The sequence below is a fragment of the Microtus ochrogaster genome, chromosome 16, assembly GCF_000317375.1.
Source record: "Microtus ochrogaster isolate Prairie Vole_2 chromosome 16, MicOch1.0, whole genome shotgun sequence".
Lineage (NCBI taxonomy): Eukaryota > Metazoa > Chordata > Mammalia > Rodentia > Cricetidae > Microtus > Microtus ochrogaster.
The window spans coordinates 45976383-45989682 of NC_022018.1; the positions used below are offsets into that span (position 1 = coordinate 45976383).

The 13300-nt window shown below is 44.3% G+C and overlaps 1 protein-coding gene across 3 annotated transcripts in view; it reads left to right on the plus strand.

The window, feature by feature from the left end:
- Window positions 1-13300, plus strand: part of Hivep1 (human immunodeficiency virus type I enhancer binding protein 1) — a 144093-nt gene that overhangs the window by 2595 nt on the left and 128198 nt on the right. Inside the window, exons 1-2 of one of the 3 annotated variants that reach the window (XM_005355085.3) lie at window positions 7-84; window positions 3380-3522. In XM_005355085.3, coding sequence (XP_005355142.1) covers window positions 3483-3522 — 40 coding nt within the window. In that variant the 5' untranslated portion in view covers window positions 7-84; window positions 3380-3482. Of the gene's footprint in view, window positions 1-6; window positions 85-436; window positions 501-3379; window positions 3523-13300 lie in introns of those variants that run through there. The other 2 variants (XM_026782949.1, XM_026782950.1) reach the window with 2 other exon arrangements.

Here is a 13300-nt window from a genome sequence, read left to right on the forward strand (position 1 = left end):
CCCCGCCCACGCGCGGGGGAAGCCGCCGACCTTCGCCCTGGTCGCCCTCGAGCTGCCAGCCGTCTTCACAGACACCCGGGAGAGGTAAAGGCCGGCCGCTGTCCCGCCGGGTCCTACCCCGTCCCTACCGCGCCCTGCTCGCGCCTTGGTGACGGTCGGCTGCTGGACCGGGCGCGGCAGGGACGGAGCCGCAGGAGGAGGTTTTGCTTGTGTCCCGGTTGTCAAGTGCAGCGCAGCTCCCGACGAGTGCGGGCGGGGTGCGGGCCGGGCGCGGTGGTGGGGGCGCTGCACCCGGGAGAGCGCAGCGCGGGGGGCGGGGGCCGGGACCACCTCCCCCTGGCGGGCGGGCGGGCGGGCGGGCGCGCGGGTATGCGTGTGAGTGTGTGCGCCTGTGCCGGCGCCGACCTTGCGGAGGGGATGCTGCGTGCGGGAGCCGCTTGCCACTTCAGCGGGTCCTGGCCGCACGGGCGGCGGGAGCTGTGGTCCTGCGAGCCCAGCAGGTACGGAGGGCCGGTCTCCCGAATCGCCACCGCCTCTTCTTGCAGGAGGACTCGGCGGGGCTGCGGGAGACCAGGCCGCGGCTTCCGCACCTCCCGGCTTTGTGGCTCGCTTTCCCTTTCGTTCTTTGCCCGGAGTGCCTGTTTACTCCGGGCCACCTGGGTAGTTTCTCTCAGGGTAGGGCGCGCGCCCGCCGCCGGTGGATCGGGGGGCGGTGGGCTGGGGCGCGGGGCTGCTGGGGCTCGCCTAGGGGTCGGGATCCAGCAGGAGTTGCGGCTAGAGAGGGGAGGGGGCGGCGGTGGCGAGGCTGGCGAGGAGGAGTCTCAAGGCTGCCGCGCTCGCCTGCTCTATCCTCCTCCTCCTCCGGCTCTCCGCAACCACTCCAGGCTCCTTCCGGAGCTGGCACTTCCATTCCCCCCTCCTTCTGGCATGCGAAGCGCTTTGTTCAGTGCAGCGTTGCTGAGGGGTTTTCCCAGGCTCCGCCCTCCACATTCATTCATGTTTTTTCTCCTTGCGACTGTCTTTACGCTTTTTGATCGTGTCCTGTTTTTGCACCTCGTAGTATATATTTCTTACCCGAAAGAATGGTTGCTCACTCCTCCTTGTCGCTACGGTGCTGTCGTCTTTGATAATAACCACTTCTCCACCTCGGATTTAAACGTGGGCTGGACAGCTAGGGTCAGGGGGTGGAGGCTGCAAAACCGGGTCGCCCAAAGCTGTTACAGGTTGGGAATTTGCATATTCTACATTTGTGCTTGGGAAGCTGATGGGGGTCATGTGATCGGCTTACAATCAGAGTTTATGCTTTGAAAACTTCCTAATATTGTGACCGCTTAGAAGCGTTAGTTTTAATAAGGAACAGAGCCTTCATAGGCTTTATCTTTAAATTCTCCTTGCAGTCGGAACCTTCTTGAGGAGCACTATCTTTTGTAGGTCATTAGCTGGTGCTGCAAGGGACATCATCCATCGTTGACCATCGTGTTTCATGTTCGTCCCTCCTGCATTAGGTTGTGATCAGTTTGCGCTATGCCTGAGCCGACTAACAGCCCTGTTAGGAATACAGCCGCTAGCACGTTAATTGTAGCCGCCTTTTCCATATGCGTTTTAGCTAAAGTGAAAGGATACATTTCTCAAACCTTATTCTGGGATATTAGACACATTCTTTCCCTTAGAGGCGTTCTTCCCGGGAATTAATATTTCAACGTTTTCGTGAGGCAGGCAAAGCTTCTACATTGTTTAGCTTAGTCCTTATAACAACCCTTCTGAGGTGGATAATGTTTTCTGGTTTTACAGCTTGGGAAATCTGATCTTTTCAGAGAGGTTAAGTACCTTGAACAAGGCCACACAGTATGGGGTAAAGCCTGGTCGCGAACCCATCTGGTTTGATTCCAAAGTATGTCCTCACAATGATTTGCTGTGTCACTCATCCCTTTGGGAGGGGGGTGTCTAGAGTAGGTAAGTGTTATCTTCTCTGAGGAAATGGGCACGGAGTCATGTGGGACCACATTCCATAGTACTGATCTGAGGCAGATTTCATAACCTCCCCAAACTATTTTGTTTTAAATATAAAACGGATGGATTAGAGCTGTTGTCCCAGTGGTTAGGATCAAATTAGGTGATAAGTAGAAATTCTACAGTAAAACTAGCACCCTAGTACCCACTAAATGTTCTCTTGTGCTGTGTGTAGTAATAGATACGAGAGCTTTTCAACAAAGCATCCTTAGTCTACTCTTTCTGTTTGCTTAGTAATTAAACTTTGTTTCACCTTTAGTGCCAACATAATGGGCTTTGCTTATCAGCGTTGTTGCAGGAAGTTAAATCTAAAATTTTAACAGATTGTTAGGAAAGAATGTAATGGAAGAGAAGAGAACTCGGGTTGCTGGTTTGGGCATATGGGTGGTTAGGTTTCAGGCGCATTCAGCCTTTTGACATTGCAACATAATGTCATGGCTCAAGAACCTTGCAACAGAGTTACACACACACAAAGGACAAAAGAAATCTTGTAATGTTCTAAGTAAGTTTGCCATTTTGTATTGGGTGGAATTCATAGAGATCCCCAGTCAAACTTGGCTGCTGTCCATGGGCTGTAGGTTGGACCTGCCTGCTGGATAATTACATATTGGCATGATGAATTTCAGATTGCTTTGGAACAGGCACAGTCAGGACAGACGAAGTTATGCTACAGTAACAAGTAATTCCCAGGCAACAGAGACTTAAAACAACAAAGGACTGTTTTTTGCTAAGGGGACATATTGTGTTACTGGAATTGCAACCCTTTAGTAACCTACACCAACTGGAACAGTACCTGACCTGTGCTAGAGGGGACAGAATGCTCTGGAAGATCTTTGTTTGATAACCGAGTGTGCCAGCATGGATGTGAGGCATGTCTGTGGTCTACTCAAAGGTCAGCATGCAGCTGCTGATCACAGGCATGTGTAGTCCTGCCAGTGAGCCTGGAATGAAGGTGTTGCCATCACTGGGGAACAGCCACCATAGCAACTGTGCATATTAGCTGAGTCAACGAAAGAGACATGACCAGACCATTGGGCTTCCCTTAGAATGGGCATATGGACTATATACATCCTGACTCTTTGTCACCTTATACTAGCTTTATCATTGTAATTCCAGTAATGCTGTCCTAAGTGAATATTTTCACTCTTGTCTAGTGTATGTCTAGTGACTTCTTTCCCTCATGTGTAGTCAACAAGAGGACCTGGGGAGTGGTATGATGACCTGTCTCAGGCTTAGTTAACAGTAAATAATGTTTGCAAAGGTTACTTTTTCTTGTGGTTAGATCAGCACTACTCTAAACCCTAACTTTTGAAGTATCCTTTTCTTTTAAAGGTAGAGAGGTTTACTGCTTTTATCTTTTTCTTTACAGCATGTGGATTAACTGATGTCGGACAAGTACATGGAGCCAGCCTTTTGCAACCTGATCTTCCAACAATTTCTAAGAAGAAAAAAAAGCTCTTAAATCTAAGAAAATGCCTCGAACGAAGCAGATTCATCCCAGAAATCTCCGAGGTAAGGCTCTGTGTTCAGGGAAGAAAGGCTTCCAGTGATCTCATTCATCCAGCATGTTGTTGGCACCAGCAGTGGCTGGGAGTTCCTTAGACTCTGAGCCTGCTTCCCAGCCAGCTCCATTTTGCTTCATTCCTCTCGTCTTATGTAGTAGCTGTCTCTTACATGTCGAATGAATGAGTTCTACAGAATTACAGTTCTCCAGTGACTTGTTCTAGGCTGAGATTTGCCATTTCTGAGCAGGGACTATGGAATCTGAAATGGATGGTTGATATGTTCTGGTAATTGAATCACTTTTATCTTTATTATAAAAAAATCCTCTATCCTTTTGTATCTCTGGGAAATTGAACGCTGTCTTCAAGCTTGCTAGGCAGGTGCTCTATCAGTGAGCTTTCTCACTGAATTCCATGTTTATTGATGAGAGATTTAGTTCTGTAAGTTGTATCAGGATAAAGAGGTGAAGAAAGTTGGAACTGACATTTACACAGCATATTATTTGCAGAAGTCAGAACAAACTGACTCATTTTTAACAAAGAAGCATCTTGTTAATATTTGTGTATAAGGCTAGGGGTCTAGCCTGGGGCTAGGATATGGGTTTAAACCATTCGAGGCCCTGGGTTCTAGTCCCAGCACCAAACAAAACAAAGCAAAGGATACATATTAAACATATTTCATACAAACACTAGAAGGTAAATGTTTTTCTCTTTAAGGTAAAGATATTTAGTATCAGGAAAGGAAAAACATTTTACTGTATTTGAAATGATTTGTATCGTTTTGATGTGTTTCATTCACTGGGAATAGCAGTTATCTTTTCCATTTGACCCCCTGTATAAGAAGTCAGCAGAATTGGACTTGTACGATGGCTCAGCTGGTAAAATGCTTGCAGTGCTACTAGGAGGACCCAAGTTCAGATATCTAGAAGTCATCTAAGACGAAAGGCAGTAGCATAGGCCTGTCATCTCAGTCTGTGGCAAAATGGGAGGTGGAAACAGAATCCTCATAAGCTTGTGGGCCAGTCAGCGTGGTATACCTAAACACCAAGAGATCTGGTCTCAGGCGAGGCAGAAGGTGAGAACTGACATTTAACATTGTACAGATGTTGCTTAAGGTATTGCTCGTAGCTGCAAACATGTGCATATATATTGTCTGTATAAGGCAAGGGCTGATTAAAACTTCTTCATTCATATCTGCTTCTCACTGAAGGAAGTTTTACCAACTCTTGGTTTTATATAAGAATATAAAATATAAAATAGATATATAAAGCAAGCTTTTGTTAATGGTCATAATTAAAATTTTTTTATATGTTTATATATGCACATGTGTGTGCAATTACCTCAGAGGCCAGAAGAGGGTGTCAGGACCCCTGGAGTTACAGGCAGCTTTGGTTATCTAGCGCCACAGACGATGGCAACGGAACTCCCATCCTCTGCACAATTAGCAAGTGCTCTTAACTGTCAAGCCATCTTTCTAGCCTCAAATCATAAAAGATTAAAAAATAATTATTCATTTTGTCACTAATGATAAAAAGATTTGCGTGCTAAATCTGTTGTGCCTGTTAGTTTTTACACAAAAGAATTAGGTCTCAGAAGACCCTTTGATGCTCGAGAATGTGGGGCAGCTGGAGGGCTTTCAGGTGATCGGTGCTCTGAGGTGATGCTGAGAACGCTGTTTCACACAGTACATGGTGCCAAATGGCAGAAGCATAGTTAGGGCCATTTCAGAACCCTGGGAATTCTGTCCTAACCCCAACTCTTCTTTCTTTCTAACCATCCATCCATCCATCCATCCATCCATCCATCCATCCATCCGTACAAAACTCAAGTCAGAAACTGTAACAGCAATTTTTAAAATCAAAAATCTTTTTTTAAAAAGATTTATTTATTTATTATGTGTACAGTATTGTCAGTATTCTGTCTGCATGTATCCCTGCATGCCAGAAGAGGGCACCATATCTCATTACAGATGGTTATGAGCCACCATGTGGTTGCTGGGAATTGAACTCAGGACCTTTGGAAGAGCAGGCAGTGCTCTTAACTGCTGAGCCATCTCTCCAGCCCCTAAAATCAAAAATCTTAACACTAGCAATACAACACAATGTGCAACACGAATTTGATACATACATGCTGTGGTTGGAAAATTTGTTAAGTTGTCACATGTTCCAGAGGAGCAGGAAACTGTGGACAGTTTAACAGGGCAATTTATAACATATAATTGTTTGGAATCTGAGCCGAGGTATTTCAGGCAGGCTTCCTTGAACGTGTGATGGCCGGTTTGGTATGAAGTTCACTTGTTCTGTATCCAGAGCCAAGGCTGCAGCAAGTCCATGCTGCAGGATCAGTGAGCACTGCCCCCCCTCCTCGATTTTGCATTCATCATGCATTTGGTTTTCAATTAATTTTTGGTCTGTGCTTAGTTAGAAATCTTTCACTGTTACCAAAGTTTTTTTTCAACCCCTACATTCGGTTTTTAAGAATTAAGCAAGTGACCCACAATTTAAGAATCTGAGCTGAGAGAGTTGTAACACAGTGGTATTTGCATATCTAAAAAACAGTAAAAAGTACAGCATAAAAGGTGAAAATGCTGCATTCGTCCAAGCCCCTTGTTGTGCGTGGAGGCTACAGGCTGCAGGCCTGGAAGCTGCCTTGGGTCATCAGAGTGTGATGAGTGACCCTGATGGCCTGGGGCATGGGTACCAAGGTAGACTTCGTGAATACTGTGCAGTCAGGCTGTGTTTAAAATGTTTTTATTCAGTAATAACATTGACATACCAAGGTTACCTTTTAATCTTATAAATGAAAAGAAAGCTTGATTTTGGCTCCTGTAATAAAAATTAGCATAAAATAGAAATACATTTTGCAATTGTCCAAAAATATTTTGTCTTTGTACTCTTATTCTTTCAGTTTTCTATGTTTCTTTGCTTTTAATTTTATTATTTGTTTGTTTATTTGTTTGTTTGTTAAAAACTAAAAGCACACCCCTGATGGTGGCACACGCCTTAATTCCAGCACTGGGGAGGCAGAGATTGGCCAGAGCTGTTAACACAGAGAAATCCTGTCTCAGAAAATCAGAACAAAAAGTTCTAAAAAGAAAGTAAAAAACAAACCAACAAAACTGCAAACAGAAAGCATGCACTTTAGTGAGCTCTGCCTGGGGTTAGCATCGGTGCCGCAGTTTTCTACCTAGTCCTCATGGGAGGTTTTCAGGGCTCTTTACACAGAGCTGACTTCTTGGAGCTGTCACCTCCTGTGATGACAGCACTCTCTTCAGGATCCCTTCTTAGGTCTTGCCTGAGGCCACTCTACAGCTGTGTGTGTGTGTGTGTGTGTGTGTGTGTGTGTGTGTGTGTAGAAGGTCCAAACCCAATGGTAATGACAAGGAGGATAGTGTAATAAGTACACAGCCCAGTAACATTGTTTATATCAGTGTTATTCTGTACTCTGTAGGATCTGCTTCTGCATGTCTGCTATGCAGCAGCTTCCCAGGACCAGTGTCCTCACAGTGATGATGTTTTCCGCTGTGCAGTTGGGCGACAGATAATCTTTAGCTCTGTAATAAGAAACGGACTGTAAAGCACACACCTTCAAAGTCAGAGATGTCTTAACAGTTAGACAGTTGATTGTAAGTGTTCTCAGCAGAAACATACTTGGCCAGTCATCATAAGATGATATTTGGACATATGATCAATATTCTGAGCTACTTGAATCTTGAAACAGTGCTTGTTTGCTGTCTAAAAATGTTCCAGAACTCTGTTGCTGCTACCTCCCCTGGTCTCGTGTTAGAACTGACGAGTATAGTACAGTCTTTAGTGAGGTGGGGATTTAGGTGAGCGAACTGAATGTAACATTTGGGCATCACAGAGAAACCATGGAACTTGAAAATGGGTGCTTCACTCTCAGAATCTGAACTTTTCAAAGAGTGGACTTTATCTTGTTTATAGCTGCAGGCAAGGCCCTCGGGATAGTGATGCTTGCCAGGATGGGCATTTGGAGGCCTGCCTTTAGGGTTTTATCTGTTTTGAGAGCCATGTTCCAGTTTGTGTGAAGGCAGCAGATAGGTTAATAGTGGCCTTAGCTAGCTAATGGAGTTCAGAAATTTGTTAATGACTCCTAGACTTAAGGATTAATTTATGACTTCTTAGCTTTACAATGTGTAAAGTGATCCACGCTTGGTAGATGCCCTCTCTAGCTGGGACTGGTGGCCGTGACCTTCACCTGTAAGTACCTGTAACCTGCACCTGTGGTTGCAGCTAACTCAGGAAGCTGATGCTGAATGATTCCTGAGGCCAAGAATTCAAAGTTAGTCTGGGCAAGTTAGTATGTCACTATCTCAGCCAATGAAAGAAACCCGACTATTGTCAGTAGAGACTGTTAGTTCTTGGCCATTTTCATAGGATGCTTCTATGATCACTTGCTGCTGGGCAGTGGCAGTGAGTCTCAGCAGTTAGTCAGTTTGTGATTAGGAAGGACACAGTGGACCCTGGAATGCACGGCACTGCTGAGGGAAAGCGGTCATTAGTCGGTGGAGTAAATGTACTTTCTCTGTCTTTTTCTTTTCTGTACTGAGGGCTGACTGTAGTAGAACCTTGTACATCTTAGCCGGTGGTCTACCACTGAGCTATATCCCTTTAAACTCATTTTTAAATTAAAGTTGTTCCTTGATGGTTTCACATTTATATAATGTAATCTAATCGCACACCTTCCACTCATCTTACCCCCTCTTACCCTGTCAGCCCTCCCCCTTCTAATGAAGTCTCAGAACTTTTTCTTTTGATTTTTGTGTTTGCCAAACACATTTTCAACTTAGGCCATTTTCAGTTTAGGATAAGGGTATAATTCTGTTCTGTGTCAAGGTGTGTCTGTGTATGCTCAATCTGAAATATTCCTTAGCTCATAAATATTAGAAGTATACCTTCTGTACTATTCAAATATAGAATAAATAAAAATAAGAAACTTGCATCTTTTCTGAAATTAGGATATTTTTCACTGTTTGAAGAGGACTTGAAATGTTGGGTCCTGGCCCATCACAGTAGATGGTTACTTAACTTGGACTGTGTAGTAAAAGGCAGACTGGAATTACAGTTGCCCAGGAGGCCAGGGACAAGGGCCCTCTGCAGGGTCTGCTTCCTGAGGGCAGGAGTCCGAGCCCTTTCTGCTCACTGGGCAGGGCCTGCCTGAGGGTGAAACTTATGGTTCTGCTGGGAAAGCTGAGTCCAGAGAGGCGGGTTGTAAAGAGTGCAGAGTTCTCACAGCTTTCCTACTTAGGGGTGCACACGTGCGTGTGTGTGTGCATGTGTGCGTGTTTCTGTCCCTGGGGAACAGTTTGGAATTGGAAATAAGATGATGAAAGAAGCTATCAGAATTAATTTTTAGGCACAGAAAGTAGTATTTTAAGTACTGGATTGTTCTGAAACAGCATGTGTGCATTGCTTGGCTCTTACTATTAGGCCTGTGTGGGCTGTGCTTCCCAAAGGGGCAGGCTTTATACAATTTTGCTCTCAGAAATGCTTTAGTAGGCAAATCTGAGAAGTCTTGATTTGGCAAAGGCAGAATGTAGGTTTGAAGTACACATGAGCTGAGTTATACAGGTTTCAGTTTCCACATTCTTGTCATTTAACCCTGGTAGAATCTTTGGTTTTGCTCTTTCTGAAGTGCACATTATATGTGGTCATAGCATTTTAACCCTGGCTGTGCTCTGTGCAGTGATGGAGAATTGGGGAAGAGCACAGAAAAGAACATGTTGAGAGGAACAGTTCTGAGTGCTGTCCTTGGCGCCCTGGAGAGGGCATCTTCCAGCCTTGTGCTCTACAGACATTTTGGAAATGATATTTTGCAAATTTGGTGTGGCTGTTTTTCACTTTTATTGGTTGCATGCGTTTGACTCTGAACACCTCATAGAGTGACCTCTTTTCACTCTCTGCAAATATGCTTCTGCAGACAGTATTTGGGACCCCTGAGATCCTGGCCATCCTTGACGTGTGTTGGCCATCTACTGCCTGGGCGTATGGGGCCTGCCCTTAAGTGTGGTTTGTATGCCCAGCAAGACCCACTGGAAAAACCTTCTGGTAACTGCTTCCCCCCTCAGCACTAGGACCTGTGCGGACCCTGTGCATGCTATCACAGTCTCTGAGTTCATATGTGCACCAATCCTGTTGTATCTGGAGGACACTTTAGCTTTTACAATCTCTCTGCTTCCCCTAAATAATTCCCCGAGCCCTGAGGGAGGGGTTGGATGGAGACGTCCCATTCAGGACTTGGTGTTCAAAGGTCTTTTGCTCTTTGCACATTGTCAGGTTGTGGGTCTCTGTGTTAGCTCACATATGCTGGAGGAGGAAGTTTCTCTGATTATGGTTGTGCTCTGTATTTATGGTTGGTGGTGAAGGCAGAGAGTTGGACTTCTTGCTATGACCCCGAGCTGTGTGGTCTCGTGCAAGTTGTTTTCCTTGTCTGTAAAGTGCAGATAGTGGGTAAACTAGACTTCAGGGCTGGCTACAGCAGTGTTCGTCACATGCCTGGTACAGGGTAAGCTCTTGAAACAGAAGCCACCTCCTAGAACTGGCTTACGTCAAGCCTCTGGGTTGCATGTGTTTCACAAGCAGAGGATAGGAGTGCCCACAAAGAACCCTTTATTGATTGCACTTGGTGCTACACAGGCCTCTTGTCTGCACTCACGGGAAGGTCATTCTGGATCCAGAAAGAGGGCATCGGGGGCAGACAGCCACCTGGGAGAGGACGTTCAGTACACCCCATCTGTGTTCCTACTTGAACTCACTCTGTTCTTGTGGGTTTTTTTTGTTGTTGTTGTTGTTGTTTTCTTTTGTACTTTTTTAAAAACATGTTAAGAGGTTAAACAACATTAGTCTCCATTCAATATTAGGAAATGAAAGGTCTCCGATTTTATTATTATAAAATATTTCAGTGTGACTCTTCACATGGGATTGCAGTGCCATTTCTGTGTCCTGTGCCACTCCAGTGTAGGAAGAGAAACCCAACCTGCTTTTCAGGGTTATCTAGCCAATGAGAATATTTCACTTGCTGTCAGTTCATGGGCTTGCTCCAGCGGTGTTTTTTGTTTTCTAAAAGCTTCTATCATGAACGCAAGCTTGCCTTGTTAATGTAAGGATTATCTTATTGAGTCCACGAGCAGACTCTGTCTCATTCTAATGACTGTCATGGGGAACTCTGTTTACACACTGTTTTACACATTTGAAGGTTAGGTCAGCCGTTCCATGCTGACAGCGAATGATTTGCCAGGTCAGGAATCCTGTAGGGAAAACAACCCCTTGGCTTATAAACTTTTCCGTGTGTGACTGAAACTAGAAAGGAAGTAAGTAATAATTTAAAAACCAGTTTTAGATGATATATATGAAAAGCCATTGGTGTTTTGAGGAGCTGGCACATGAATGGCTGGTATTATTTAATTAGCCCGGGATAATACAGGAATGGACTTAATATAGAAAAATCTCCATTTCGTCTTGAAGGTAATTATTTTTCAGTTTATGTTGAGAGTACATTTGATGCTTTCTGAATGCTTCTCAACATTAACCAGTTTTTTTGAAAGAAAATATAAAATGTAATAATATAATTAACCACAGTAATGGTTTTCTTTTAGAGCTTCTTTGCATACAGTGTGTTCTGGCGAGGTATCATTCTTATTTTACTGTAGAGTAGGGGGTAAGGAATGGGAATAAAGTCTCCACCTGTACAACAACTTCTGAGCCCCACAACGAGAATGCAAAGATTTGAACAAGTCTGGGTAACATTTGTTCTTGCGTTCATTATTTTATGAATAGATGAAGTGATTTACTTTTCAATTTGTATTTAAAACATTTGGCAGTGTTTTTCTGCATATTAATTAAGGGTGCTCTTCTGAAGTGTATTAATATGCCAGGTGCAGTACATCACCTCATTACAGCTAGAGCCGACACTAGAGATTACTCTCTGAGCTTGAGAATTTCTATCCACAAAGGATCAGATCATTTCACAAGAGTGCTCGGTTCTTTAAGAAGGGCCTTTTGACCTTAGATTTCTTGACTTATACATTGTACAGTTGTACAGGATTGCATTATTATTATTATTATTATTATTATTATTATTATTATTATTATTATTATTATTATTGAGACTTATCTTAGAACATAGCCTTAGCTGGCCTGGAACTCAATATGAAGACCAGGTGGATTTTGAACTCATGAAGATTCCCCTGCCTCTTCCTCCTGAGGGCTGGGATTAAAGACAAGAGCCACCCTGCCTATCATATTACCTTAGTTTTTACTCTTCTCATTGTAAAGATTCAAACAGATTTTGAGTTGGTTCTATGATATATTCCATTCTAGAGAGTGTTGTGAGGCTGGAGGCCGTGCTGCTGTGCAGGAAGAAGTATTCACGGATGCACAACACTCAGATACGATTAGAGCTACGGTGTGGTCAGCGTAGGAGTCCCTAAGTGTGAATGGAACCATTGTGGTCTTGACATGTGCATACGTATTGGGCTGATATGAAGCTTGATTTGTCTGGTTCTAAATGATGAGTACAGATTTAATGGAGGTTCTGTTTAGAAGTGTGCTTCTACCTTCTTGTTTTATGATTTTGAGATTTGGCACTGAAGAAAACCGTCAGATCAGCACATGGCTGCCCCTGACCTACAATATTCAGGTAAGAGTGGTCTAGACATAGAGTTCGGGGAGTATGCTGTATTGCAGAAGTAAATGAAAAAGCATCCACGCCCTGGAACCTGGAAGGTTCCTTCAGTCTCAGTATTCGTCAGATTAGGGAGACCTGGCTCATCTTTGGTTCACTCAGCCTTGTTCTGCAGATGAGCGGAGGGAGTGATTGCTAGATGAATCCATTCTGCGCTGCCTACTGTTCCCTGTAGAGGATCTTTGTGGGGTGTTCTTTCCAGGGTTTTGCTTTATTTGTGCATTGAGCTGGAATGTTGCCATGCTGCCCAGGATGACCTCAAGCCATAGACTCAAGTGATGACTCTTGTATGCTTCAGACAAACCAGGTGCCTTGGCTTCAATTGTTTTTAAATTCCATGGCTTCCTTTCTCCTCTGCTGTCCCTACTACATGCACATGTTCCTCTGTAGCTGTGTGTCGTAGTCCTACAACTTTCCCCAGACATGCAGAAACTAGGTTTTATTTCACTATACCAAGAAGTATGGCTGTCATGGGCTGGTGACAAGAAAGAGGCTGTTCAGATGGTTTTCTGGTGTTCAGCTTAGCTACCTCTTCAACAGGCTATTGCAGGGTTGTATGCCAAGTGCCTTTTCTCATATGTTCTTGTTTCAACTACATGAAGTAGGTGTGTTATTACCATGTTTTATAGCTGAGGGAAGCAAGGGCTGGAGAAATTGTCATTTGCCCAGAGTGTCACAGCTGGGATCTACATAGCCACCCCCCTGGCTTCCAACATGCTCAGATGTCCCCACACTGGCTGATGTTGACAGCGGCTCTTTCCTGGTGGGCGGGTTTGTGAGTGCTCTCCATCTATGGAGTGAAGCTTTAAGAATAGCATGCGGAACCAGTGGCCGGGAGGTCAGAGTTAGAGGATTATAAACTGTTTTCCTTTTAAGTCTTTGCTGCTGAGAATCCATTTCAGACCTGTTTGTGACTTCAGGCTGAGTTTGCCATCACAGACAGTCCTGGAAATTGCCAAACTCTGCCTAAGACTAATCAGTCCTTAAAGATGTTTGTGCATGTGGTTTGCTTAGTTGTACATGGTTGGAAATAGACATGTCTTGTCTAAAAGTAAGGACAATATTTATCTGAAGGTTTCAGCAGA